This window comes from Anopheles stephensi, chromosome 3 (genome assembly GCF_013141755.1).
Source record: "Anopheles stephensi strain Indian chromosome 3, UCI_ANSTEP_V1.0, whole genome shotgun sequence".
NCBI lineage: Eukaryota > Metazoa > Arthropoda > Insecta > Diptera > Culicidae > Anopheles > Anopheles stephensi.
The window spans coordinates 37,521,933-37,548,753 of NC_050203.1; the positions used below are offsets into that span (position 1 = coordinate 37,521,933).

Consider the following 26,821-nt stretch of genomic DNA (forward strand, 5'->3'; position numbering starts at 1 on the left):
AAAAAATAGGATAAGTGAATAAGCTACCTCTTCTTTTTTGGAACTACAACCTTAAGAGGCTTTCCGGGACATGATTTTACCCGTTGATGCAAAATCAGTCAGTTCTGTGTACGAAAAGGCAGTCCGGATGAGATTTGAACCCCGGGTGTGCCGTATGAAGACAGGAGATGTTATCGTCTCGGCCACTGCTCCTAACCGGTGAAAAATCTCCTGGATATATAAAATCTAGTTATTTCATCAATTGTCATTTGATGATGAGGCGATTTTATTAAATGTTATAAGTTGATGGTTTGATTGAATTTGCCGGAATAAATAAAAAAGAGACAATCAGATTAGCTGAAAGTCTAAAGTGGCCATCTATGTTGCAGGTTATTGTGTATGAAGTCGTTACACCATGAGTAAATCAGAAGATTGTTTTCTCCTTAGTATTATAAGTACACATTAATTCTTTCAATAGTATTTACACAGCCAGAACACGAAATAAAAATATAAAATGAGCAATTTTTGGAATGAGTTTAAAATGATTTTGTTTATCGCATACTATTCATTTGAATTTCTATAACAATTTTATTAGACCAGTTATCATAAGTCAGTTATTTATGTTCACAGCATCACATTTTAAGTTACCTTTTTGCAATTAAAAGTAAAAAAACTAAAAAAAATGGTTCAATTTCAAGCATGTTTACCCATAGCAAATACAATAAAACTGAACCATGTCTATACCCTACAGCGATCTGCACACTACTAAGCCGTGTGTGTTCGACCGCCTATAGAGCATGTTTGCGTTGTGCTGTAAACACAAATATCAATTAGAAAAATACCTTTCCAACCAATACCGCGACCAGCACTGCAGCAAAAGTTTGCCAGGTGCCAGTGAGACAAGACAAATAAATGCACTCTTGTCCAAACAAGCGACGGTGTAATACACGGGACAACAGTGGGAAAAGTCGGCAAAACAAATTCATCATTGCGACGACATGGGAGATGAAAAAAAACCAAACAGGGAAATCCAAACAAACTGCGGAGAAAATACAAAAGGTAACATCTGTTCACACACCACACCAACCAAGATTACTTTTTCTCCGGCTGATGCTGAAGCGAACTTTAAAGCATGGGGAGGACTTGAAGTGTTGAGTTAACATAAGATTCAATAGGAGACTTTTTGTGGTAACTTTTACGATAACTATTTCGTTGAGTACGAACTGCATAAAAATTGCATTTCGAACTAGTTTTTGTGTGGGAAAAAGTACTAAAATTGGAAAAACTTTCCCGTAAAAAACTGCTACCAATTTTAATAAAAACCCGTAATACCCTGCATCAAGCCACAGCAGCTTAATAGCGTTAAGCAAAACAATCGAAAAGAATGGGGAAAGCAAACCAATAAAAGTGTCCATATGCCAACGAGCGGCAAACAAAGGCCGAAAAAAACACGGGTGTTACAAAGCTACGGAACACGGGACGGCACCTCGCAATATCCTCGCATCCCAAAATTTGATCACTTTAACTTGCATGTTTGTTGATGTTGAGAGGTTGGGCTGGAAAGGGCGATTGCGGAAGGCCGCCTCTCTGCAAGCTGTTTTGCCATGTCCTATTTAAGGCACCGAAATCAATCGCCTGCGCTAGTGATGATGCAGGGTAAATATTGATTGGACGCCAGTTTCCACACGTCGAACAAAGTTTTACGGGCCCCAGAAGCATGTTAGTTGACATCTGGTCCGTGCCTCAGATGCGTGTCATGCTACTCTCCGCTTTTATTTTTGGGGGAAGCGTTACCAAAAAATCGAGATCTAATTCTCGTCAAATTTTTCAGAGGCATCAGAAGATGTCTATTTTCTGTGGAGCCGAGATATTTGGGGTACAAACATGTTTGAGGATAAGGCTTAGTATTAATAATATTTGTGCATTCTAATTCAAGTCTTAAATTACTTTTAACTTTAAGTTCATCATACCTAACCTAACCAAGCTATGCAGTCCAACATTGCAACAAATAACGTTAAACTATGGCAAACAAAAGTTGAACTTTAAGAGGTAACAGCTTGAAAAACTGAAGTTTTGCATAGTAGCTGCACCAGAATTGCACCACCACCACCACACATCCACACGCTACAAAGTTCGGTAGACGCGTGAAGCTAAGGAAACCAGGAAGCCACCAGGAGCTTCACTCATAAATAACGATGTGTTGGAACATGTAGCTTGTAGAAATAATAAAACGGAGCTACGTTTTCAGCGCAATGTACAACGTGCGTAAACATACGTGCGGCGTAGTCGAGGTCACCAGGATAAACATAAAATGTATTAAAAGGAAGAAACATGGGAACCGCATGGGTAAACAAGCCTAACCTTTGGGCGAAAGCATTGCGTTATGTGAAATGTGGGCAGAGCTACAGTGATGAACAATAGATTAAGACCACCGTTAATATCCATTTTTTACACAACTGCTATTTTTAAGCATAATATAAACCTTCAAAATGACCGTGTACTTTACGAAGCGTCTACGAAGTTTGGCTCCTTTAGAAAGACTTTATTTGATTATTCATTACAAAATTACAAAATTAATTATAAAACATCTTTCTATCCAACATTTTTGCTAAGTAAGATAAGAAAAAATTGTTTAAAATATTTGTCTTTAAATAACTACACCTTTTAGAGTGTTTTAAACCATGTATTCGCGCTGCCGAAAATAGGAGCGTAAAATTTTTATTTAAACCTATGAACCATGTATACCAAAACATACATCGATAGTTTAGCAACGAAAACAATACCCATTTTCAACCAAAATTATGGACATGAATTATTTTAATCTCAGTTTTTGCTCATCAGATGTAATACCCTGTCAAAAACTGGTATACTTACTCCACTTTTACTCCACTCGGCATTGCGCTGTGTCAACCTAGCTGGGACATCTAGCGAATCAGTTTACGGTCATCAACGGAGCTTTTGGTACATACCTGCAGCAGATGATTCCTCCAAACAAAATTTGCAAATGGATGCTGCTGAGAAACTGTATTCCATTCAACATGCAACACTAGTGCGTATTTGCTGAAGAAAGACCATTTTAATAAAATTAGCCATGGTGACCTTCGTGCCTACCAGATCGTACATCGTACGGTGGCGAAAAACATTGAAACGAGAACACTCAAACAAAACATATGTCGGCGTTTGTTTATCCCCAGAATATCGAGACTCTCTGGTGAGTTCGATATTCGCAAATTTCCCTTAACTGTGTTCAATATTGAAACATTCTTCTGAGTGATTAAAAAGTTTCACTATGTAGGTTCCCAAACCCTGTAATATTCAGTATCAGCGAAACGATTGAATAACCCACAAGACACTTCAGGAATGAACTCATGAGTTCACACACCATGCTATATCTTACGTGTAAGCAGAAACGAATCCTTATAACTAATCAACTCGTATAATCTAGAAAAGATTATTAAAGTTTTCCTTTCTTTTAAGTAGGGATTTTGTCGTTAAGAGAAATAACTTGATTTCCATAATGTACAACGCTATGCAAAGTTGAGTCAAACTATGGCAAGTCTTATTGTCAGATAAAACGAACGACCTCTAAGGTCATGCCTTCTTTCATTTCATTTGTACTGAACTTCTTGATACCACATTGTTGGATAACCCGGCCTCACTATGGAGCAACGGCCCAGATGGGATTTGAATCCCGGTCCTGCAGTGTGAAGATCGGCGCCGCTGTCACATCTACCATCGGGCCGCCCACCGGTGGATGCATGCCAAGGCTTTTTGGACGATACTCATAGCTTTTGGCTTTCAACGCCAAGTTTGTTTTTACAGTTTCCCAGATATTATTGTTTCCGTCCCACCAATTTTTGACAATTTTCCAGACATATTTTAGAGTATAATAAGGGTTTTCTTGTTGATAAGGCAATAGCATCCATTTTTATAGCAGGCTCCTTATTAGAAGTGACAAACAAAGCTAGTTGATACTGAAACGGCTTCAGGTGAATGTCCTGCTTCAGTGCTTCAGTGGATGAATGTGTAATGTCCTCAGATGATATTGTCATAGTAGCCGTTAATAATGTACACGTTCTTTCAACGCTCAGATAAGTGCGTGCAATATCAACGGCTACTACGACCATATCATCTGAGGACATTACAATGAAAGTTATTTGATTTCCCTATCATCTGAAGCCTTTTCCATATCAACTAGCTTTGTTTGCCACTTCATCTAAGAAGCCTGCCATAAAAATGGATGCCATTGTCTTATCAACTGAAAAACCCTGTAATTTTGGAAATTTCAGTATTTGTGTTTAGAATGAATATAAAGTTGTAAAAATAAAACTCTTTGCTAAGGTACGCTCCATCCATCTCTGCGATTTTTTTCAATTTAAATGATAGAAGAAGGTTTTTCGAAAAATTTTGTACTGCCCAAAATATCTGAAATATTGCCAAAAAGCACGGTACGAAAACAAAATAATAAGACATCTTGTAATAATTAAACAGCTCGATCCATTTAGTTCAGAAGTACAGGCTAAAACATTCATTTGAATAACTCACCTGTTTCCTCATTTTCATCCATCAATTCCTGCACTTAACAAAAATACTTACACAAATTACACATTAAAATGTGAACAGTATTGTAGGGATAGTTTAAACTTTTATTGAAAGTATCATCAGTACCAACAGCTTCACCTTACGCGCTTATTAGCTTTTCACTCCCACCTTGCGCCTTGCTCTGTTTGTCACCTTCTTCAACAAAAAACTCTCGGTTCCTGTGACGTTTGCCGACATGGTACGAGGTTCCATCTTTTCGTACCTCATCAGTTTGGTTTTGGCTCATTCCTTTGCCTAGCTTAGCGTACATTAAATATCTTGCTCTTTGGTTGCTGCCTTTATAATAATCTGCCACTATGTTAGTAGTAACAACGTTTTCGCTTGAATCTTAGAGGTTCGGTAAAATATAATAAATAGAATTTCACTCACTAAGGTAATGGGATGTTTGTTGTTTTGGGGGAGAAAGGTCAATGGCATGAGCCGCCGATTTAAACTTGGCTTTGATTTCGTTTCGGTTTCTTTGCAAGATACAAAGGCATATACAATGTAACAAGGTTTGGCTGTTTTTGCGTGTAATACGCTGCACGACACCGACATTTACACATTAATTGTTAAGTTTAAGGGTTTTTTTTTGTATATTTTGATTTTTGGTTGGTTTTGGCAAATATTTTGTGTTTTGTGGTATTCATTTTACAATACGTCATCTCAAGTCTACCATCTGCGCCCTATTCAACGAGGAATATAATTTGATGTCGGTAAATACTTAGGGCGAGCGAGCTAGCGCCTTAACAAGTCATTTAACCAAGCTTATCAAACCCTTTCAAGCCGTTCGCCACCCTTCCGCCGCTCTATTCGTCTAAACATTATGCTAAGTGTGTGCTGCATGTACGTTAGGGTTTGGTCTTGACCAAACCGTGTTGGTCCGTTGGTAATGGAAAGTTAACAGTTTCGTTTGGGGGGTTTTGTCAGTAAATTCTTTCGCTCTTCGTTACTCATCCTTACCGTTGAACACGTTAGATGTTTGTGCATGTGTGATTATTGGGTTTAGCGGGTTAGACAAATGATATTGTTTCGTTCGGTGGATTGAGTTTTTGTTCGTTATTGTAGTTGTTGTAGGTTGTGAAAGGTGAGGGGAAAAGAACATCGGAAAAAAAATCATTTACGGCGCAACATGCTCTACGAGTCTGAATTTCTTTGTCGTTTAAGGCTTTTAAGACAACAGGCCTAACGGTTAAAATTGCCGAAATGTGCAGGGCTGCCAGTTTTGGACACTATATTTACGTATATCGAGTTGAAAACATCCAATAGTAAATATATGTATGCGATCATTGCTTTCATACCAACAAAATCTGCTCTCTCCAGTCGTAGCAAAATGTGAGTCAACTCTAAATTGCAGTCAAACAAAGCATACATTTCGCTGGCTTCTTTTGCTATCTTCCAATCATGCTTGCAACGTTGCTAATCACAGCTTTAAAAAATTAATCAACGCCCCACGACACCTCCCCATAAGACTAATTTAGTCACCTTACCTTCCCAGCACAAAGTATTGCTATCAGTAGCTATCGGGCGACGTGTAGAGAAACAGAACGAATCGAAAATGCTAGCAGCCCGAACAGGCGCACTGCGTCCCGGGCGCATCGGTACAGCTGAAACCATCCACCGTCACCAGCACGATGCTTTCTTCCTCCTTTATGGTGGCCGAAAAAGTTCCTCCAGCGTCTTCGGTGGCTTCAACGGCCAAAGTCCTGCAAAAAAGGGGGCTCAATTTGTAGAATCTCTTGCACTCCGGAAGGAAGACCCTGGGACAAAGCTCCCGGCTAAAGCCCGAAATCACGGTCCATGAATTGGAAGATCAATAATTGTACCACCACCGAGCTCGAGCTCGAGTCCTTTCTCTAAAGTGTGTCACTTAAGAGCCTTGTGAGCCTACCCACCTGTCTCATGCAACCTTCGTGCCGGGCCACTCCTCATCGGACGGTACGGCTTCCGGTGGTGGTGCTGGCTCGCCATCGTGCGTCCGGTGCTCGCTTTCGGACGTATCAATTGGCAATTGAGAGCGGTATTCGTTGGCCGGTGGTCGCTGTCCCTCATCCAATGATAAATTCAATGAAGACGGATTGTGGGTGCTATGCAAATAATGTTGGCATTCATTACCATTGACAACATCATCCGCTGGCACCTCGCCCGCCGGCCGGTCCGCAACCCAGGACCGATTGTGTGTGGGCCGGTTCCGATTCAAACGGTCATTGATTGCGGCAAGCACACCGGCACTGCCGAAGGTATCTGCTGCTGGCACCGTCGGCGTCGGCTGGACCGTCGAGAGATCATTATAATATGATCGATTCGTGAACAGATTGTCCTCCAGGTCGTACGATTTGTCGGAATATTCGGAGTATGCGTCCACATCGTCATCACAATCGAAGTATTGGCTCTGGCGTGAGATCGTGTGAAAACTTGCATTAGTTAACTTCATTCAATCGGTGTGACTTATAACGAGGCACAACGTGTATTAGCAGCTAAGTAATTATAAAGCAAAACAAATTAGTTATTGCAGCGGTATGTCTAATGGGACATTGATGTGAGCAAAATGTCATGTACATTAAGGAGATTCGCTTCTTCCAACACAAAGTAAACCTCTCTCTTTCTCTCTGTGGGAATGAACTTATTAAATATTTGCAATCGATTCGGCTATTTGAGTAGGACTTTGCCTTCGGACACAGGCCACCAGGGAATTGTACTATACCCAGAAGCAACTCACCTGACAATCTATGCACCGACAGCTGTCGGTCAGGGAACACTTGATGCCTAGCAGCTGGGCCGCCTCGCTGTACAAATCATTCGCAGATTTGTCAACCGTTTCCGGGCGCTCGAGCGATGGCGCTGTTGCTGCAATCCATCGACTGTCACCCGAAAATGGCACTCGTTAGTTGGGCAAAAAACAGGACGGCACTAGTCCGCCATAAATATTTACCTTTGCCGAAGCTTATCGCCTATCCGTTCCGTGCTGGTAGCCTTCCGTAACCGGTCCTCGTCAAACAGCTTCCAAAATTTGGCCATTTTCAAATTGTTCCGCCTGGTCGGTTGGTCGTGGTGTGTGCCGTTACCGTCGGCCATCGGTTTACTGCTACATTTGTTTCGAAAGGCGATGGTGGATGAGTTGGCAGGTGGCGTGGCGGATGGACCCTTGCTCGAGGCAAATCTAATGAACTCGCTCGACTCGATGAAGTGATGCTGGCCGGCAGTGCTGATGGCATCGTGCCCACTGATCCGGATGCTGCTGATGTTGGTCGAGCTGATGCTACCGGCCAGCAAACCACCACCGATCGTGCTCGGACACAGCTGGGGATCGGTCGTACTGCTGATGGTGCTGGTGCTTCCGCTAGCCGCGGCAGACCGGCGACCGTGTCGCAGCTCGGCTGCAGTTTTATTATTCACCGTCAACGCGCGTCCGGCCGGCGTACCGAACAGCTCTATCATGTCCATGTTCTGCAACAACAGGATTCGCAATTAAAATGAGTGTGCCATCTCGCCACTCGAAATGCTCTGAAAAAGTCCCTCCGCGAATCATCAAGAAAATTACGTGGTAATGAAGTTCGGCGGTACGGTACGGAAGCAAACTCCCCACCAAGCGGGACGTAGGGCTTCCCACCGATTTAATTTCTCTACCGAGCAAAGCATACCAAGAACGTAAAGTATGTGAAAGGTTCATCGGGGACCAGCGCACCCGGGACTATGTATGCCGTAGACGCTTTCCAGCGCATACTTCCTCCGAAAGGCGGACGAGCTTATGAACTTATCTTCGCGTGTGCTGCGTCTAGGCATTACTTACCCCGTATCGGTAGCTGGAATTCAGCACATAGACGGTGTTCCTATTATTGCATTCCTCAACCAGTATATCATCCATCTCTATTAAATCAAATAGAAGGAATTTAACAATAAACCCATCAATACGGTGGTGGATGACGTTCGAAATCTCTGCGGGATGCTTCATGTAGGGATTTTATAGTTTTAGGGGAATTTATTGATAAGCGTTTATTTATTAAAAGGTAATTAAATGTTGAATTGTATTGGGAAAATTGTAAAATTATTTAAATATGGAGAACTTATATTGTGTGGAGCATTAACTAAACCTTCTAGCCCAGTTTACTATACCCTGAACTGGTTCGCTGTCTACCATATTCCCTCTTTAAGGGAAACTCAAAAGCTTCCTAAGGACCATCACATTTGTGCGAAATACCGAAAACTTGGGATAGCTGAGTTGAATGCTCAGAAATGGTTCACAAATCGCAAGAAGGGATAAGGAATACGTCTCCATCTGCAACATAGTAGGCACATAGAATTCCACGAAAAGCGTCTGCTGTTCCGTAGAATATCAGCCAAAAAACGAGCAGTAAATTGACCGTGAAGGATGAGTGTCACCTTCAAACAGGTCACAATCATCGTTCATTCGTTACAATTTACCTTAAAACTTGGAAGCGTCAGTACGTAACAAACTTTGTGAAACCTATAGTCATCGACTACAGCCAAACTCATCGACTTGGTTGAAAAACTGTCAAACTTGCGTCTGAAGTACCCAACGCATTTTGATGGACTATTCAAGCAATATTGAAAGCACCTCAAAAAACAGCCCTCTGATAAATTAACCTATGTTGACACATAAAAAATGTAATTATGTGGGGAAAATGGGGTGCATTTAAAATGATGGTAAAAATCATAATTGAATAATTCTTTGAAAGAACTGCACTGAGAGTACATTCCATAGCTGGTCCTTTATTATTGGTCTAACTCACATACAAACACGTTTTTCTCTCCAAAAAATCTTTTAAAAATGAATGTTTTCATGATGATTGAATTCGTAATAAAAAAGTTACCATTCCCTATAGCCGTATTTTAAGTTGTTTCATCGAAAAACAATATGAACCCCTTATTTCGAGATTTTGCTAAATTTATTTAGCTCCTGCACATGGTATGAATAGTGTACTAGATATAGACAAACATATTTTGAAAGGTAATGTTTGTAGTTTTGTATTTAAAAGCTAAGAAAGGATGGTACCATAAGATGTACATGCAAAAAATGTATACGAGAAATATTGCATCAAAACTTAAAAAAAACTCAAAATTTAAAACATTAAAATATCACATGTCAGTCGGTTCACTAAAAATAAAAAAAATAAATAAACTGTTTATGTATTTTTTACTAGCCTTACTAGTCTACTTACTAGCCTTACTTCCAGCAATTTTTATCCGAATTTTAAAATGATGATTTGCATAAAAAGCAAGCAATTTTTCTAAGTAGCTTTATAGTTAATGTACATAAAGCAATTTTAAACTCAATCATGATGTATGTATAAGTGTGTGTAAAAATATGCAGAATACTTGGAAAACAGCACTTTTTAATCTCTTTGCACAACACTATGTTTGCCGATATCTTTTACTTTTTCAGTTATTCTCACAAACTAATAACCTGTTTGTTCTGTTACGCACTGTATTTAAAAAAATCATCTTATGTATCTTCTTCTTCTTCCTTGGCACTACAACACAACCTCGAGAGGTCTCGGCCTGCCATTTCTGGCTTTCTGTAACTTAATTTTACCCCTAGTAAAGTAGTCAGCCTTAAGTACGGGGAGGCAGTCTGGATAAGTTTTGAACCCCGACCCTGCCGTGTGAAGGCCAGCGCCGCTGTCGCCTTGGCAACCGGACCGCCCCCATCTTATGTATATTACATCCCAAAATAAAAGGACTTTATAACCCTCAACTCATATCCACGTAGCAAAGCTCGAACCATAGCATTTTTGCTTCTTGTATCTTGGTTTTTGAACTGGCCATAATCCTCTAAATTCATTTTGACTATCCAGAGAGAACTTATAATCATCATGTAAGATCATCTCCAGAAGGAAAAGAATCATTTAAGCAGTAAATATTCGTTGTATAGTTGATGAGATCCCATTTGAAGCCGATTATAATGCATTGAATAATCATGGTCAAACTCGTTCGAAAATCGTTCGGAGACAAAAAAAAATCTAGTCAATTTTGGGGCCTTTTTGTACATTTTTTTTTTTTTGCATCAGACTGCCGCTTTAACTTGTTTGCTCTAATTTAAAGTAAAAGTTGTCTCCATTATTATCAGTTTAGTAGTGGAATTTGAGGACAGTTTTGGTAATTTTATGTTCGTATGTTTTATGTATGCTTAAAAGGTAGTAGAAGTGACATCGGCACCGTTCTTCATACCAGGTTCAATTCCCATCCGGACCGACTATAAAATTACGTGGTATTTTAAAGCGTAGTAAGCCGGAAACGGCAGGCATGACCTTAAGGAGTCGTTAGGCCAATAAAGAAGAAGAAGATGTGTAAAAGCTTTATTGTCTTAAATTATTGATCATTGAAACAAATGTTTCTATATTTTTCTTAGTTTATTAAGTACAATTAAAGCGATTTGTTCAATCTATGCCTGGTGTCAGATCTAGATGCATCTTTTTCTTCGTATATTTTAAATCTTTCTAAATTATTTTCAGAAAGCAATTCAATTAGTGAGGCTATAGAAAACAGTCGCTCAAGGATAAGAATATGTAATCAATCAAATGTCATGATTTTTAAGATAATATTTCTTTTATGAGTATGAACAAATATACCAACATATGAGAAACAATACCATATTGTGTAAATGTAGAGTGCGACTATAAAAAACAGTAAGAATATATTTTGTGTTGCTTATCAAGAAGAAAGTTCTTTCATAGTACAAATACCACCAGCAAAGTTCGTGAGCAGATATTTGACTCACGACCACACGGACTCAATACCTAGCTCATCATCAGCTGTTCCTGCACCAACATTCCCAAAAGCAAAGTGTGCAACTATCAGATCCCACCGAGCGTAACAATACCGAGAGCGCTTTTATACAGAGTATGTCATTTACCTTTGGTGCTAAAGTTCGACGAGTACAGAAAGTTCGCCAACGCCTTTGAAGGATACTCGTCCCGCTGACCTTGGTTCCAAGGGCTGCAAAGCGTAGTCATCCACAGCGATTGGAGACCTGGAAGAGACGGGAAAGCGGTGCGTGAATACGAGAACGATGGTGTAAACACAATGCTAAAATTAGTAACGACGCGATGTCATCATTTACTGATTTTATCAACAAATAGTTTTCCCGAGTTTCTGGTGCGACCCCCGAGCTCTGCTTCGCGATACGTTCCAAACGCCAAAAACGGATGGCGAAGTTTACGGTAGCAAGAAATGGTAAGCAGTTGATTTAATTCCGTAATGAACACAAACTGCAATGTTGTGCCAACCGATTCTAATGGCCCGGCTGGTGCTGTGCCCTGACGTTTGTACCCCAAGTGAAGCAATATCTCAATCGCACTTTAACACCATCTGAACAACTTTTTCAAATGCATATCATTTATTATGGACCGTTCAGTGGAAAGTTCTACATTCAACGTGAGCTCTCTGTGCGTGTGTGTGTGAAAGCGAGCTTTAATCAAGTAACTAACGAGAAGGCAGGTTACAATCATTTGTTACGAAATGTTTACATTTCTCCACCCGGTGAAGGCCTCTACGGCAAGGTGTGCATATCAACAGCAGCAGCAGCACTAGCTCTGCTGTACGATAGGCACGAAATGCTGTTAAATGATGCAAGCTTTGCCACCCATAATAACGTGCCTTGTGCTGGGAGGGTACATGTAATTGGCCCACTCTGTGGCCAGGTGTTGCGAGCTTTCTCGCTCTCTCTCTCTCTCTCGCTAGGTGAGCCTTCTACTGCTGCTGCTCTGTTTCTAAGGAGAGCAGCATGGTGATGTATGATCCCGTTGAGTTTAAAATCTGTAACGAAATTTGCATATCATTACATGCCGGTACACGCAAAATCCTTGTCAATGTCTCAGCCTCGCCGCAGCACACCTTCTTGAGCGTGGGCAACGTTGCCTTCATGAAGCCACCTTTGGTGACGATGGGCTTCTGGGCTCGCATCATGCATAATCGCAACCGTTTCTGTACGGCCGGCCGAGCCTCGTACCAATTGCTCTGATAAATCGCGTCCGCCACCTTCAAGCTCTGAAACAAAGCCGGGAGGGAAGAAGAAGTCGGTGGCACTGTTTCGTTTTTCTTTTTATTAAAACCCGCCCGCTCTACATACCTCGTCGTACATCATGGAACCGTGGTAGCAGTATATGACCGCCTGCAGCACCATAACGAACGCCATCGACGCGAGCATGAGGACGCGCGGCGTGTTCATGAATATCACAAATTGATAGCCAATAACGCACAGCAGCACCGAGTCTAGCAGAAGCAAGTAGAACACGGTGTACTGGAAGAGGTTCGTCATGGCCAGACACAACTGCAGCACATCCTTATGGTACGCCACAACGGCTTCCAGCTCGGCTTCGTCGGCGCCGGCGGTAAAGTCAAGCGCCCGGAACCGTCGTTGGATGAGCCGAAAGTGGATCGTAACGCTCGTCGCCAGCTCGGAGAAGCACGTATCGACACTTCCGCTAATGAAGATGCTCATGTGGATGGAGTCACAGTTGAACAGGAACGTTAGCGCAAACATAAGCGGATGCTGATAGTTGTGCGGGAAGCTGGTTCACCCCCCGAAGCGGCAGAAGAAAGTGAACAATAAAAAGAGACAAAGTTATACACGCGCGACACAAATCACATGGAAATCTGTTCCGACGTCTTGCGTCCTGCGCGGTACACGTACGCCATCGGTGCCACGAACTGTACGCGGCCCTCCGACAGCGACCGGCTGATGCCCGTCGCCACGGCACTTAGTATGTAGAACCAGCCGACAATCAGTGCCGATGTCATGTAGATTTTCGTCAGCTGGGCGTGAAACTTTCCACTCCGGCGAAAGAGCAGCAAATCGTGTGCGGTCGCACGCCGCTGCAACGCTTTGAACGAATCAATCAGCGCGAACATGGCGGCCGGCCGGAACACGAAGATGTAGAACTTCGAAATGGCCACCATGCAGACGACCAGCGTCGGGATGGCGTCGCAGATCATCGCGAAGTGATTCACGTGCTGGAATATGTAGATCGACTGCAGCACCATAAACACGACCAGCACACCGAGACACACGCTAAGCCGCATTCCGCCGAGTGTGCTCTTCTCGCGAAACACGCCACAGTACCGCAGATACCACATTTGGGCGTCGAGAAAATCTTCCACACAGCTCATGGTGTGTGCTGATCGGTGCTTTTCTGTCCTCTCGAAGCGCAACGAAAACCCTCACTACTGGACCTTCGCTCGGCCAACTGGGAAAGTGGCGAGTCCCTACGAGCAATCGGGATCGGGGTTCGGGGGTTGTTCACAGTCGAGCAAACTTTTTCGCGAGATTGACATTTTCATTACACGGTAATGGGCATCGAATGGAAACGGGACAATGGCGCGAAAATTGACACCCGTGAAGGTTCGTGCTAGAATGCTGACAATGGCATTTACTACGGCTAGAATGACCACATTCTTTCGCTTTCATTAGTTGACAAGCGCTTATTAGAGATGGCATCGAAATTGCGGGGATTAGGGGGGGGGGGGAAGAACGTCGACGAAACAAACAGTCACCTTCCCCCATTTGAAGTGTGCAAACAGCTTATTTTATTATTAGAATTGTATTGTGTACAGTTTTGTTCCGGGGAAAAAAGGAGAGGGTTCTGTTGGTTATTCTTTGCTTGTTTTTAACCATCATTACCTTTTGTAAAAGTAGTCCTTTAAGTAGTGGTTTACAGTAGGAGTGGCCCGGTGGTAAATGTGACAATGCCGCTGGGATGGGGTTCAAATCCCATCTAGAACGTTCTTCCATAGTGAGGACTGACATTCTAATTACGTGGTATCATTAAGTCTTGTAAATCAAAAATGGCAGGTATGACCTAAGGGGTCGTTAGGCCAAAGAAGAAAAAGAAGAAGACGTTTAAAGTAAAAAATGTAATTAATAATATTGTTTAGAATAAGAACGTCCATACTAAGCAGTAAGGCCAGGCCGTCCTTTATGAACAAAAAAAGAACTTCCAAACTTAGTGGCATTATTTCTCTCAAATAGAAAAATCTTAACTCAACATCGGGACTCATTGGACATTTAAATACAGATTACATACATATGGAAAAGTTGCTACTAGGAGGCTCTTGTATAATTAATGCAGATAAAAAAGAGATTAATTTTAGAAACTGTGTCCTAGCCATCCGCGGCGGTCCGGTTGGGTGAGGCGACAGCGGCGACAGTTTTCACACGGCAGGACTGTGGTTCAAATCTCATCCAGACCGCCTCCCCGTGCGTAAGGCTGACTATTTTACTACGGGTAAAATTAATTCAAAGAAAGCCAGAAATGGCAGGCCGAGACCTCTCGAGGTTGCAGTGCCAAAGAAGAAGAAGAAGTCCTAGCCATCCATCCACCCAACAACCAGTTTGTATGGACAGATAACCGACTGAACAAAAATGTTTCAGTTCCCAGATAGAACAAGACAGTTATATTCCATTCCTGTCATTACTGAAACTACAGTTTTGAGAAGTTCAAAAATTGCTTAGTTCTTCTAAGAAAGTGTCATCTTCACCTTGAGCAGTATCCAGAAATGACTCGAAAATTACTAAGTCACCTCGGATCGCTTTCTCTCTCTCCCTCTCTCTCTTCTTTTCCTAACGACTTCCTAAGGTCTAGTCTGCGAATTTTGGTTTTCTAGACTTATTGAGGTGGTTCACTGAGCTCGTCAACCACTGACCAGGTCTTCACGATGCGGCAAATCTTGGAGAAGATGGCGGAGCAGCAACTCCTCTCCTACCATCTCTTCATTGATTTTAAAGCCGCATGTGACAGCATAGCCAGGGTAAACAATACAACGCAATGAGCTCTTTTGGAATCCCGGCCAAGCTTACCAGGCTTGTAAGAATGACAGTTATCAACATCACAAGTCAGGTGAAGGTGGATGGAAAACTGCCAGGGCCCTTTGCTACCACCAAGGGCCTGCGCCAGGGAGATGGGCTTGCCTGTCTTCTTTTCAACCTGGCGCTAGAGAAAGCCATCTGCGACTCGGAGGTGGAAACTTCGGGGACCATCTTCTATAAGTCAATCCAGATCCTGGCATACGCTGATGACATAGACATCATTGGTTTGAGGCTCTCCTATGTAGCAGAAGCTTATCAAAGGATCGAGCGTGCGGCACAGAACCTCGGGTTGGAACGAGGCGAAAACCAAAATGATGGAGGCACCACCAGCGGCCCTGCTAACAAACACTGATTTACGCAGGGGTGATGTACAGATAGGTGACTGCACCTTCGAAGTCGTCCAAAACTTCACCTATCAGGGGTCAAAAGTCAGCACCGACAACAACATTGATGTTGAGTTAAGGGCAAGGGTGCTGGCTGCCAACCGGTCATACTACAGCCTGAGGAAACTTCTCTACTCTATATACCTATCCCGACGGACGAAGCTGGGACTGTACAGAACATTTATAGACCTAGTACTCACATACACCTCTGAGACATGGACTCTGTCCAAAACTGACGAAGCCCTCTTTGCCGCGTTCGAGAGAAAGATGCTGAGAAAGATCTTTGGAGCTACGAGATCTACGAGCTGTACGATGGTCTCACTATCGCGCAGCGCATTAGGCTCGCCAGGCTCCGTTGAGCTGGTCACTGCTTTAGAATGACACCGCACGACCCAGTTCGTAAAGTCCTTTAAGGCCGTCCACACGGACAGCGGAGGCGTGGAAGGCCCAAATTGGGATGGAGTGATGGCGTTGATGCGTCGGCGCTAAGCCGTGAGCGGTATAGAGGGTTGTTGCAGCAGGCCAAGACCGCAAAGCGGTTGTAGCGCCTGATAAGTAAGTAAGTAACTAAGTAGTCGATGAAGTGCTATTTTCACCTTTATTTCACTGGCTTGTGGCTGACAGTATGCAACGTATGAACATTATTTAGCTACGAGCCATAAAATAATCTTCAATGCTTAACATGAAACAGAGTGAGACGTTGACATTACAGCATTTTGAATCTTACAATGGATTTTTCCACCACGAAACCAAACCAAAGCTGAGTGGAAGTCCAGGACACTGTTACCAACATTGATACCGGTCATTTTTATTTTGGAATCTTGCATTTGGTTAAGGGAAACCTGAAGCTCGTCTATGGAACTGTGCAATCTTATAATGAAATCATACATACAGTAAGGAGGGGATTTCCAGCTCAGCTATGGAGATTTGCAATCAGCTAAATTGCTGTCGAGTGTTTGGTCCAACTTTGAATTGTTGTTGTGTAATTTTCACAGTCGTATTGCTATATTTCACTTGCCGATTACATTATATGCTTGAACAATTTCACAGCAGGCTTGTAATATCGCACTATTCTTTTGATATATTCTCTTTGATTGGTTCAAAAATTCGATTGCATGGATCGAAACCATGCATCTTATAGACTATAACGATGATACCCTGGCTCAATTGACATGGTTTCACTATATACACAAGGATGACTAGGATTGTCGTTTAAAAAAGCAAGCTAAAAATAGCTGAATTATTAGCTGAATATGATGTCCTGCTAGCTTAGAGGTATCAAAACTGATTTGACAAAAATCTACTTTAACTAATGTCGGTCGTCGAAAAACATTGGTGCATAAACTTGACAGCATTTAAATTCCACTCAACAGTCAAAAATAGTTGATCCTCTTCATGCAAAGCTCTCCTCTCTCCTTTCCATTTTTCCCTCCAGCACAGCACAATCAACGGCCAGCAATTGACCATAACTTTTAAGCTTCCGGAATTGCGGGAATGTCATAAAATTTTGACACGTACTATTTTTTTAAGACAACTACCAGCATCAGTAAATTACGCCGGGCCTCACACCAACAATGCCACCATAAATTTAACACACCCCACCCGGAGTTCTTACTGACTGACGTGTGATTGCCAGACCTCCAGGAACCTGGACCGCACCCAAGGCTCAAGACTCTGCAGTCAATACGTCAACCGGTTTGGATGTACGAAGATGGGTTGTTTTTTATCATTTCTCCTTTTTTCATAACTCAATTATATTCAACCACACTTTATTGATTTATTCATTTGAACTTGCTTCCTTGTGCGTGCAATAATTCTAAAAATAAATTTCTTTTTGCCTTTTTTCCCATTACAAAACAAAAAAACACGGTCCTCTATGCATGGGTGGAAACTGATTGCCAAAAGTGCGTACCGAATAGAAAACAAACATTAATCCGATTTGCATCAATGATAAAGAAAATACTGTCTCAAATTGAAATCCTTAGCGAGTGAATTGAAATGAGACACACACAGTTTCTTCGGGACACAGAGCCACAGCCCGCATTTGGGAAACTTCGTTATCTGGAGTTTTTTGGTTACTTTTGCTTTTGCGTCACCCAGTGCCACCGAGGTAAGACTCAGGCCATAATTGTGCTGGATGTAAAGATCCCAGAGACTGTTTCCCCTACTCACACGGGTAACATCTGCGTCTGCCTGTTCTGTTTGTGCTGTTGTTTGGCACATTTATTTTTTTTTGTTCTTGGAGGAGAGTTTTTATCGCCACACATAACACCAACAACATAAGTGAAGTAGAGCGACCCATTCGCTGCTAGGATTTTGATGATGTTACACCCGCACCGGGCGCACACTTTATCAGTGAAATCGGCTTCTTCGCGCCGTTCGCGCCAAACTGACACAAAACATCTGCAGTGTTCTAACATGCGCCCGTGGTTACTAACATATGCACGGAACTGTGTTGTCTTGTGTAAAAAGCTATTTCAAGTTGGCCTCCCTAATGTGACCACCCACTTGCTAATGAACGAGGTGGATTAAAATGAAGGAGAAGTAAGAAAACACGCTCCCCACACATGGAATAAAGACAAGCGAAAGAATGACTCTTTTCGAGTGTGTGTTTTTCTTGTTCACGGTCATCGGGGTCGAGGCGGGAGTGAGATCTTAGCTCGACAATGGCACACGACTAAGGATAATCTTTCCAGGGCCAGGTGCGCCTACCAGACGGGGAGCTTTGCTAAACAAAAATTGTAAGCTTCTTCACCGTTCACTTGTTAATGAGTAAAAAAATAATGGCTTCAAATATGGTTTGAAATGTGGTAAGTGTTTGTACTAAAAGCCAAAGTTTCATTCATACGTACAAAAAGATAAAATCAAAGAAATTAATGAAAAAATTAAAAATTTTAGGGTACATTAAATACTGTACGTAAAAAATAGTGTTGTGGCGATCAGAACTGAGTTTCAAACTAGGAATAGTAGATGACTCATTGGGCTTTAAGTATTAGACAAATATGATCAGCGAAACTTTGCTTTCTTAAGCGGTTCATGTCACCCAAGAGCCCTTTTTGGTTACGGAATGTAATGCTGTCTCTATTCTAGTTGCTGGGTTCCTATGTTGGGACCATGTATGCTTATAAGCAGTTATTGAAACATTTCTGGGATTCGGTTTCCAGTCGAGTCGATCAGGACGCGATTCCAAATCCAGAAACAAGATCGCGATATGCTGGATAACAAAGTACGTAAATATTGTTTTGATAGCTAAACTTGCAATAAAAATCCACTCCTGTCCTTATCATTGGTATTTTAAACTGTGATTCCACAAATCTTTTTTTTTGTCTCAGCTTTGCGGGATGACACACCCATTTTAGATTTTTTGTGTTTATGTGTTTTGATAGCTTTTTGGGGCGGTATGGTGGCAAAAGGTGATAACGGCGTCGGTCTTCACACGACAGGACCGATAATGAAATCCCATCCGAACCGCCTTTCCCATACACAGAACTGACAATTCAGCTACGAGCCAAATCAAACCACAGAATGCCAGAAATAGCGGCCCAGGACCTTTCAAATTTGTGATGCCTCAGATGGCAGCTTGCTTGATTTGACAGCTTATTTGATTTGATTGGGATATTTTATCCAATATATATCCAATGTTGCTGCTCACCTTAAAATAGATGATTAAAAGAGAAAAGCACTATTTTAAGGGTAACTTTACCAGTTCTTAGCAGCTGCACTGCAAAATATGAGAATAAATTTGCCAATCTCCTTAAAATTGGTTAAAACAAATTAATCGGGTAGCTAAATTGATCAAAACCCAATTTGAGAAAAATATTTATTAAAAAAATTAAAAATTATACATTGTAAAAACTCATTTCTTATCTTACTTTAATCGTATTCTTGATAAAAAAAACTTCAATATTTAGTTTTTTCTACCCATTTTAAACATCAAACAGCAAACGTTTAACGGCTCTCGAAAATCGCTCTGAAATTACACAGAATTGAAATGTAAAAATCAAAGAGGCAAAAGGTCTCAGAGCACGAACACTCTATATATATAACGATAAATTGAATTGAAAAAAAATCAACATTTTCTGCAGCCTTTAATTATTAACCTTTTTGATGAAACTCATTGAGCTTTGATTATTTTTTCAAACACTTTTATTGCTTTGCTACAAAGCAAATCAGGTAGTTTTTTTAGCTGTGTACAAATATTTCGAAATTGTTTGCATGCCAAAAATAGATACACTGCCGAAAGCTAGTACAATTACCCTAAATAAAAATTCGGTTCACGGGAGTCTAGTGATCAGGCACAACCAATACTGTTCACTCGCTTGATAGCCTAATTGAATTTAATTGAATTTAAACTGGAAAAACTGCTAGTTGGCTCCAACTGGCCCCAACTTCTGCTAATGTAATCATTATTTTGTAGAACAGACAGAAACAGCATGATCTCACAAGTGGAAGTGTTTTTTTGTTCAACCCTGTATAGTCTTCCAACCTAAATCGTCTAAGCTAGACGTAGACCAAAGTATGAGAAAGTGAGGGAGTAGCTTTTTGCAAAATTAGTCTTATTTATTGCTACGCCTCAGCCTTCGTTCGACGGCACACCGGACAAGCTCTGGGGCTGGTGTGGCCACAAGCGCAACCCTTTTTGCTTACCATACAGCACATTTATCCTAACGGCTCCCCTATTAATGGAGCTGGATTAATGGACACGTTTATCTAATTACTCACTTAGCTGGCCACGGAATAAGTGTTTCCCCGTTTTTTTTCTCTCTCTCTCTCTGCGTTTTGTGGTGTTGTGAGCCATTGCTGCAGCTACATACAGCGTCAGGGATATAATTTAATTTGTACGCTCATTACTAACATGCAACCGTTCTGCTGCCCACTCCACCGTGCCACCGGATATGATTACAAGGACCATGGACGACACAGTCGCACAGGACAACAGTGAATCGTGGCGAAAAAAAACTCTGAAGATCAGAACAAAAAACGTAACCGCGCCCTGGAACTCAGCGCCGGCTTTCAGAGGAGGGCGTTTAAACTTGCTCCTGGTAGTTTATTTCATCACTGGCCGTCGTCCCGTGCGCTCTATCTGCATCAACACACAGCTCGTCCTCGTATTCGCGGGTCAGGTCCGAATCCGACTTCAGTGCGCTTTACTATAGCTAATTGCTGTGCGGGCCGACCTACCCTCAAAGAAACCGCAGTTAGCCGTGTGTAGTGTAATAGCAAAGCGAGGCAATAAATATGGCCGCAGTTCAAAACGCATGCTACTGACACTAGTTTTCCGGCAGGAAATGGTGGTGTGGGGGGAAAAAATAACATTTTCCTCCAGAACGGAGCAGCGCGAAAACAAAAGAGTTCCATCGTCGTTCCTTCGTCATCGTGCATCGGACGGACCTCCCTCGGAACCCGGACATGATGCATGACGAAAGCGCACTCTGGTGGTGCTTCCTTTGTTTGTAACAGGCTTCTCCGATATCGGGGCGGGAGGTCACCCGCCCAAGTGTACGTTGTTTTTTTCCCGTCGAAATGAGTGGTATTATTGTTAGCACAAAGCACTCGCTCACAGACAAAAAAAAGCGAGAACCTTGAATGGGAAGAATGTTTGTGCCACCAAAAACAAAACAAAAACTGCACTATCATGCTAATCGGAGATTAAGAGCTTTAGCAGAAACAAGATACTGAGGCGTTTTTTTTTTTTTTGTCTGAGACGACGAATGAGACAAGTGCATCATCATCATTATTGAAGTTGAATTAGCTGAGCTTGCATTCGGAAGCGCCGTTTTTCCAAATGTCCGTAATTAGCAGGTTTGTCTAGCTCAACTCTCGTCTAAAATGCTCAGGAAAATTAATAAACAACCATGCATTAAATCCCTCTCTGCTGGCCTATCTGTGCATCCCAATAACTCAAACATCAACCAACTGCACCAACAACCCCGGTCGGCTATCGGCGGTAGGGACAGGGAACCAGTTTAAGCATAAATATCCATTGCACTCAGCCAGTGAGCACGTTTCACTGTCAGGAATTAATTGCTTTCTAGACAAAGCGTTCACTTTTTGCCTTGTTTATCATTTGCAGCGCATTGCACACAGTATCCGCATCGCGCAGTATCAGCGTCCGGAACCTTTTTGTGCATCCGAGGCTAACGAGGCAGATTTGGAGTCGGTTGGGTTCTATTTGCCCTCATCTTTTATGTGCGCTTTGCTTAGCTATCCCTTTCTGCACGGAAGCTCATACGAAGGAATACAACATCAAACCGTGTAGAGTTTTTAGCGTTCGTTCTCGCTAATGTTTATCTGTCCAAATTTTAAGTGAAATACGATATTACGCTTGCCAGTGGCCTACTTGGCAACGGCTTTACCACCGTATCACATTCTCCGACTGAAGATCGCGTGACCCGCTTTCTCTCTATCCCACTGTCTCACTGATGGCAAGTGTGTGCAATTTTCTTTATCGCCACCTGGTTCTTTTTTTCCACCCCGTTGCGAGCTCATTTAATTAAGAGTTTAAATTGAAAAATAGGCCCGACAGCCTTGGCCAGCCCGGAACCGTTCACGTGCCATGGCTACCATTGGAGTATAATTTATATCGACGCGCTAAGAGCTACTAATATCGATACGACGAAGTGCTTTGTTCTCGTTGCGATGGCCCATCGTCCGGCACATTGTCACCACACGCTACTAAAAGGGCCGAGCTCGATGGTGACAAATTGAAAAATGTTATTCATTTTGCACTGCATTCTGACCATCGCCGCAACGGTCTTTTCACTCTCATCAAACCGAACAACCCGGTGTGATCTTAGGGGCGAAGACGTGAAGTAAAAAAAAAATAAAAGTTCAATAACAAATAATCGAAAACCATAAATTTTATTGATTTACGATATGTCGTTCCAGGTCCCTGCCTTCGAGTTTCCCAACCGTCACACTTACGTGAAAGATGCGGTAGTAATAAATTTTAAAGCATCCACGCGCGTCGATACTCGCCAACAGGCGCGGCTCAACTGCGAGTTCCGGCTTCCGGCACAGAACAAAGTCGGACCAACTAGAGGCTGACGTTGCGGCCTGTTTGCGTTAGTTTTTCTTTTTGCACACACACATACACATTTCCACTTTTATCTGCATTAGGATGTAATATTCCCGCCGATTTTTTTTTCTTATCCTGCAAGACCCGAAACGGTCTGCTGGCACCAGCAACAGTGCCGGAAATTGTAAATGCGGGTGATCAAAGTTGGGCGTCCGCTTGTTTTTTCTTGTTTTTTGGTCGTTCTCTCACGCATTTGCCTCCTGATGATATCAAGTAATCAGCAACGCAGCAAGAGCAAGGGCATGGAAAAAAAATTGCTATACTGACTTCCGGAAGAATCACGATCATCTACATCATGGCGGGCATAATCTACTCTGCCGCTGACAGCATCCGACGCACCATCTCACCCGTCCATCTGTGGGCGATCCTCACGCCATCCAAAACCTTGACCTTGTTGTACTTCGGGGCGAACTGTACAGTTTTATTCGTACCAATTACGCAATTCTCGGCTGCTCGGGAAATTCGGCTCGGCAAACGATGCTGCGCCCCTGCACAATGGCTACAGAAGCCACCGAGAATCGCAGCCGCTCGCCAACGATGACTACATGCACTACCTTCGCACCCCGGCCAATCACAGAATCACGGAAAGTGTGAGAAGTGTGAGTTTCTTTTGCAATTTCATTGCTCCACACGGTCCCAGTACCTCCTGACTTCCGCACGAATGTGTTGGTGCTGATTTTGAGGGCACCGAAACTATCAGGCGATTCGCACAGTTCTTGGCGATTCGCTTTCCCTTTATGCGCGACGAATATTGCGAAAGAATTGAGTAAAAGCTTATGAATTTTCATGCCTTTTTATCACTGCCGCATACGAATGGGATTAAAATTGCCGTCGACACGCCGCGACACGGTAACACGGGGAAACGGTTTATCCGGGTCGTTTGCTGACTCGTGATTTAACCCAACGCAACGGAAGCGCACCACTGTTGCTGTGGTAGTTGTTGTGTTTCGTTAAGTGAAGTAAGAATAAAATTACCATTTGCGCGTTGGTTGACACGCTTCGGCAGGGCAATAAAGGTGCCGGTAGTCAGGTGATAGAGAAACTTCAAATAATTACTAATCGTTGTCGTGGAAATTCTGTTGCTGAGCCGTTGTTAGAAGATACTTTACAGGATCAACATCATAAACCCTCGGCGGTAATTGAAATGCAGCAGTAACCTCAGTCAGCGAGCCTCTGTGTACAATAATTATCCGAGACTTACTTCAATTGCACTGCTGCTGTACTTCAATTGCGCGGCACTGATTAGTGAGTGCAGTCGGGGCAGGCAAGGCACGCCCAAGACAGACACAGCTCGTAATATTACACCATCTCCTGCAGTGCTTTCCCTTACTAAGCTGCACAGCACAGCCCTTACGCCACTAGCTCCCGGACTAGCTCAGCTGGTGCTGTTCTTAAGGGCGAAAGGCACTAAAAAGAAAGCGGCACCCTTCGCCGTATGCCAACGAAAAGTCTCGCAAAGATATATCTCATTCTTTTAATTTAATTTACAGCTGCTCCAACCACCCTGACCAACCAAGGCCAACTATCTTCGGAGTGAGGATCCTAAGGAACTTGTGGCCCCGTGTTGTTAAATAAGAGATTCAACCATTGCGAGGAGGTAGCAAATGTAGCGATGAATAAGTTTACCGTCAGTGGGTGCTGCTGCCCAGTCGTTCCAGTCGTCTCGTTCGTTCTCGGTACACGGTACAAGCAAAATGAATTAAAAGTTGGTTCTCCTTAGGCTGCTGAATGGAGCATTTTTCTTTTGCTTTTCACCATTATGATGGACTACGATCGTTACAAATGAAGTGTGGAAGACCTTGGCCAAGGCAGGTAGGCTACCGAGCTCACAGCAGCCAGGGCATTACTCAGTGCTCAGTACGTTAAAGATTATTAAACCTAGGCGGAGTAGAAAATTTAATAAAGGCCCCCGACTCTTCGCCGGTGAAAGAACTGGGCAAGCATCACATCACCCCAAACAAAATCTTGAATGTTTTGTAAATGTTTGTAAATGGTACCGTTCCGCGAATGGGAAGCAAATAGATTCCGTTGCCTGCGCTACGGGCAGGAAGAAAAAAAAACCCCGGCGAGAGCATTAATTATGGAGCGTACTTAATGGACAATACCATCTAGATACAGTCTTTGCGTAACCTCGAACCTGTTTCCTTTTATGTAGCGCCGTGTAGACGACGATTCACATCCCTGTAGATTGCCATCCACGCCCACCACCCTCCACCATACTACCAGCCCTCCCCACCGTGAAGTCTTTTGTCGTCGCCCGGTCGTCGTTTGTCCGGGCTGTGGCCGCCGTTTTATTTTTATGAACCTTTTCTTGTTTTTTTTTTTGCTGTCTCCGTTGTTCGGTCGTGGTCCATTTCGGTGAGTTAACCAAATAAACGAGCACACAAAGCATCGCATGAAAGGCTTTTCATTTTTCCTTCTGGCACGCTGCCCAACCCATCCATCCAACCCCGGAATGGAAACGGAACGGAACCGACAGAGAAAAAAACACTGCAACTAAACTAAACCGGAGATCCGGGCGGAAAAACGGCAGCTCCTTCTTATCCCATCCTTACCTTTCTTGATTTCGGCCCACGTCTTGGCGAGTTTTTTCTTCCACACTAGCACGAGAAAAATGGGCGCACACACACGCACGCACCGGCCGCACACACACGGACAACTTTATGGATGTAGAGTCGCCCCCGGGTCTAGTGGCCCCTAGCTTCGGTTGTTCGGCACCCAGTTAGAACGTGATGTAGTCCGTCTCCGATGGTCACGATCGATAACGGTTGATCTTGCTGTTTTCCCGAGCAGCAGGAGCAGGAGCAGATTGCCTCAACTTTTCAGGTACTTAAGCATAGCACAAAGGCGACCACAACATCAACAATGACACTCGCAGAACACACCATAGCATAACAAACTCATCCCACCCGGCTGGCGTTGCCTGACCACACGCGCGCGCTACACCACCCCAACTCCGAGCCCGATGTTGATAGGGGGCGTTGGGAGTTTTCCACCCCCCCGCTTTCTTCTTCACACACGCTCGCTCACTCACGTTCGCTTCCGATTTCTGGTGATTTCTTTTTCCGATTTCCACCCAAACAGCTTTCAGTGACCTGTAACCGGATTAGGTTTTATCTATTTCCACACCGAGCCGAAAGCACTCTCAGATCAATTCACGCAACAACAACAACAACGGTGAGGGTTGTAGGGCAAAAAAACTGAACGCGAAACAGGCAGCGAAACAAGTGCCTGAATTGCTGGGAGGGTTGAGCAAAGCGACCACCAAAACCCGACCAGCAATCGCGGCGATCGAACGACCGTGCGATAATTGATTGATTCCGCTGGACACGGTTATTATTAGCGTTTCTCCGGACAGGCTTTTTATCTCTGTTCTGCTTCCTACTGCGTCCTTGGAGGCCTACTGGCACACTTCCTGTGGTGATCCGGTATGGAGCTGCTGCAGGGTTCTATCTTCAATTATCACCAAAAATCAAACGGGAAGTTCCCACCCCGAACCTGCACTTGACCTTCCCACCGCCCCAAACAGCTGGTGACGGATGCCTGCTCCACAAAACGCACGACCTCGCTCTGTTGGCCACGCCGTCACTAACACACGAACTACACCACACTAAAAGCCTCTGGCGCTGGCGAGGACCGACTGTGTTCCCGTGTTCCGCGCTTTCGATTCGGAAAAGGTCTGGTTCCCACCCGGGTGTTGCCTCGCGTTTGGTGCCGCGCGTTGTTCGCTTTACCGAGGACGACGAAAAACTGACTTCATCCTGGCCGGGTCGACTCGTTTTGAATGAAATCCTTGGTGACCCTCGTGCCTCGTTTGCCAACCGGTGGCATTGGCTGCCCTGATGATGCCCTGATGCTGCCGTCCCGAACTGTGCACACTCACACAAGCGAAAGAGAGGCTGTCGTTAAGAGAGTTCCCGAACATACCGTACCATGCTCGGAAAGTGCTTCGAGAGCGCTCTGTCTCGGCGTTGG

At 43.3% G+C, this 26,821-nt stretch overlaps 2 protein-coding genes across 4 annotated transcripts; both read right to left on the minus strand.

Annotated features, from left to right (window-relative positions):
• Nucleotides 1-4,587: 4,587 nt before the first annotated feature.
• Nucleotides 4,588-26,665, minus strand: LOC118511834. 3 transcript variants are annotated; one of them, XR_004906177.1, is made up of 8 exons: nt 25,402-26,665; nt 11,435-11,551; nt 8,351-8,427; nt 7,493-8,007; nt 7,280-7,421; nt 6,676-6,952; nt 6,456-6,601; nt 4,588-6,266 (listed from the first exon to the last, which is right to left on the minus strand). XR_004906177.1 is itself a non-coding variant. In XM_036055379.1 (8 exons), the coding sequence occupies exons 3-7, from the start codon at nt 11,532-11,534 to the stop codon at nt 6,461-6,463; spliced, it is 1,326 nt and encodes a 441-aa protein (XP_035911272.1). In that variant the 5' UTR covers nt 11,535-11,551; nt 25,402-25,941; nt 26,411-26,665; the 3' UTR covers nt 4,588-6,266; nt 6,456-6,460. The 3 variants fall into 3 exon arrangements, 2 of the variants coding, with proteins under 2 accessions (XP_035911272.1, XP_035911270.1); XM_036055379.1 differs by having other exon boundaries at nt 6,456-6,952; nt 25,402-25,941; nt 26,411-26,665; XM_036055377.1 differs by having other exon boundaries at nt 6,456-6,952.
• Nucleotides 11,826-13,656, minus strand: LOC118509031 (odorant receptor 82a-like). The gene is made up of 4 exons (XM_036049068.1): nt 13,169-13,656; nt 12,650-13,091; nt 12,415-12,567; nt 11,826-12,336 (listed from the first exon to the last, which is right to left on the minus strand). Exons 1-4 carry the CDS (start codon nt 13,654-13,656, stop codon nt 12,271-12,273), a joined length of 1,149 nt encoding a protein of 382 aa, XP_035904961.1. The 3' UTR covers nt 11,826-12,270.
• Nucleotides 26,666-26,821: the final 156 nt, after the last annotated feature.

Excerpts from the sequence above, each read along its gene's own strand:
- LOC118511834 (XM_036055379.1), bottom strand. The coding sequence starts at position 11,534 with ATGACTACGCTTTGCAGCCCTTGGAACCAAGGTCAGCGGGACGAGTAT. Across the intron at positions 8,008-8,350 it reads ATTCCAGCTACCGATACGGG|AACATGGACATGATAGAGCT; the intron begins GTAAGTAATGCC and ends CTGTTGTTGCAG. Across the intron at positions 7,422-7,492 it reads GGCGATAAGCTTCGGCAAAG|TCGATGGATTGCAGCAACAG; the intron begins GTAAATATTTAT and ends TTCGGGTGACAG.
- LOC118509031 (XM_036049068.1), bottom strand. The coding sequence starts at position 13,656 with ATGTGGTATCTGCGGTACTGTGGCGTGTTTCGCGAGAAGAGCACACTC. Across the intron at positions 13,092-13,168 it reads ACGTCGGAACAGATTTCCAT|CTTCCCGCACAACTATCAGC; the intron begins GTGATTTGTGTC and ends GGGGTGAACCAG. Across the intron at positions 12,568-12,649 it reads GTTCCATGATGTACGACGAG|AGCTTGAAGGTGGCGGACGC; the intron begins GTATGTAGAGCG and ends GCTTTGTTTCAG.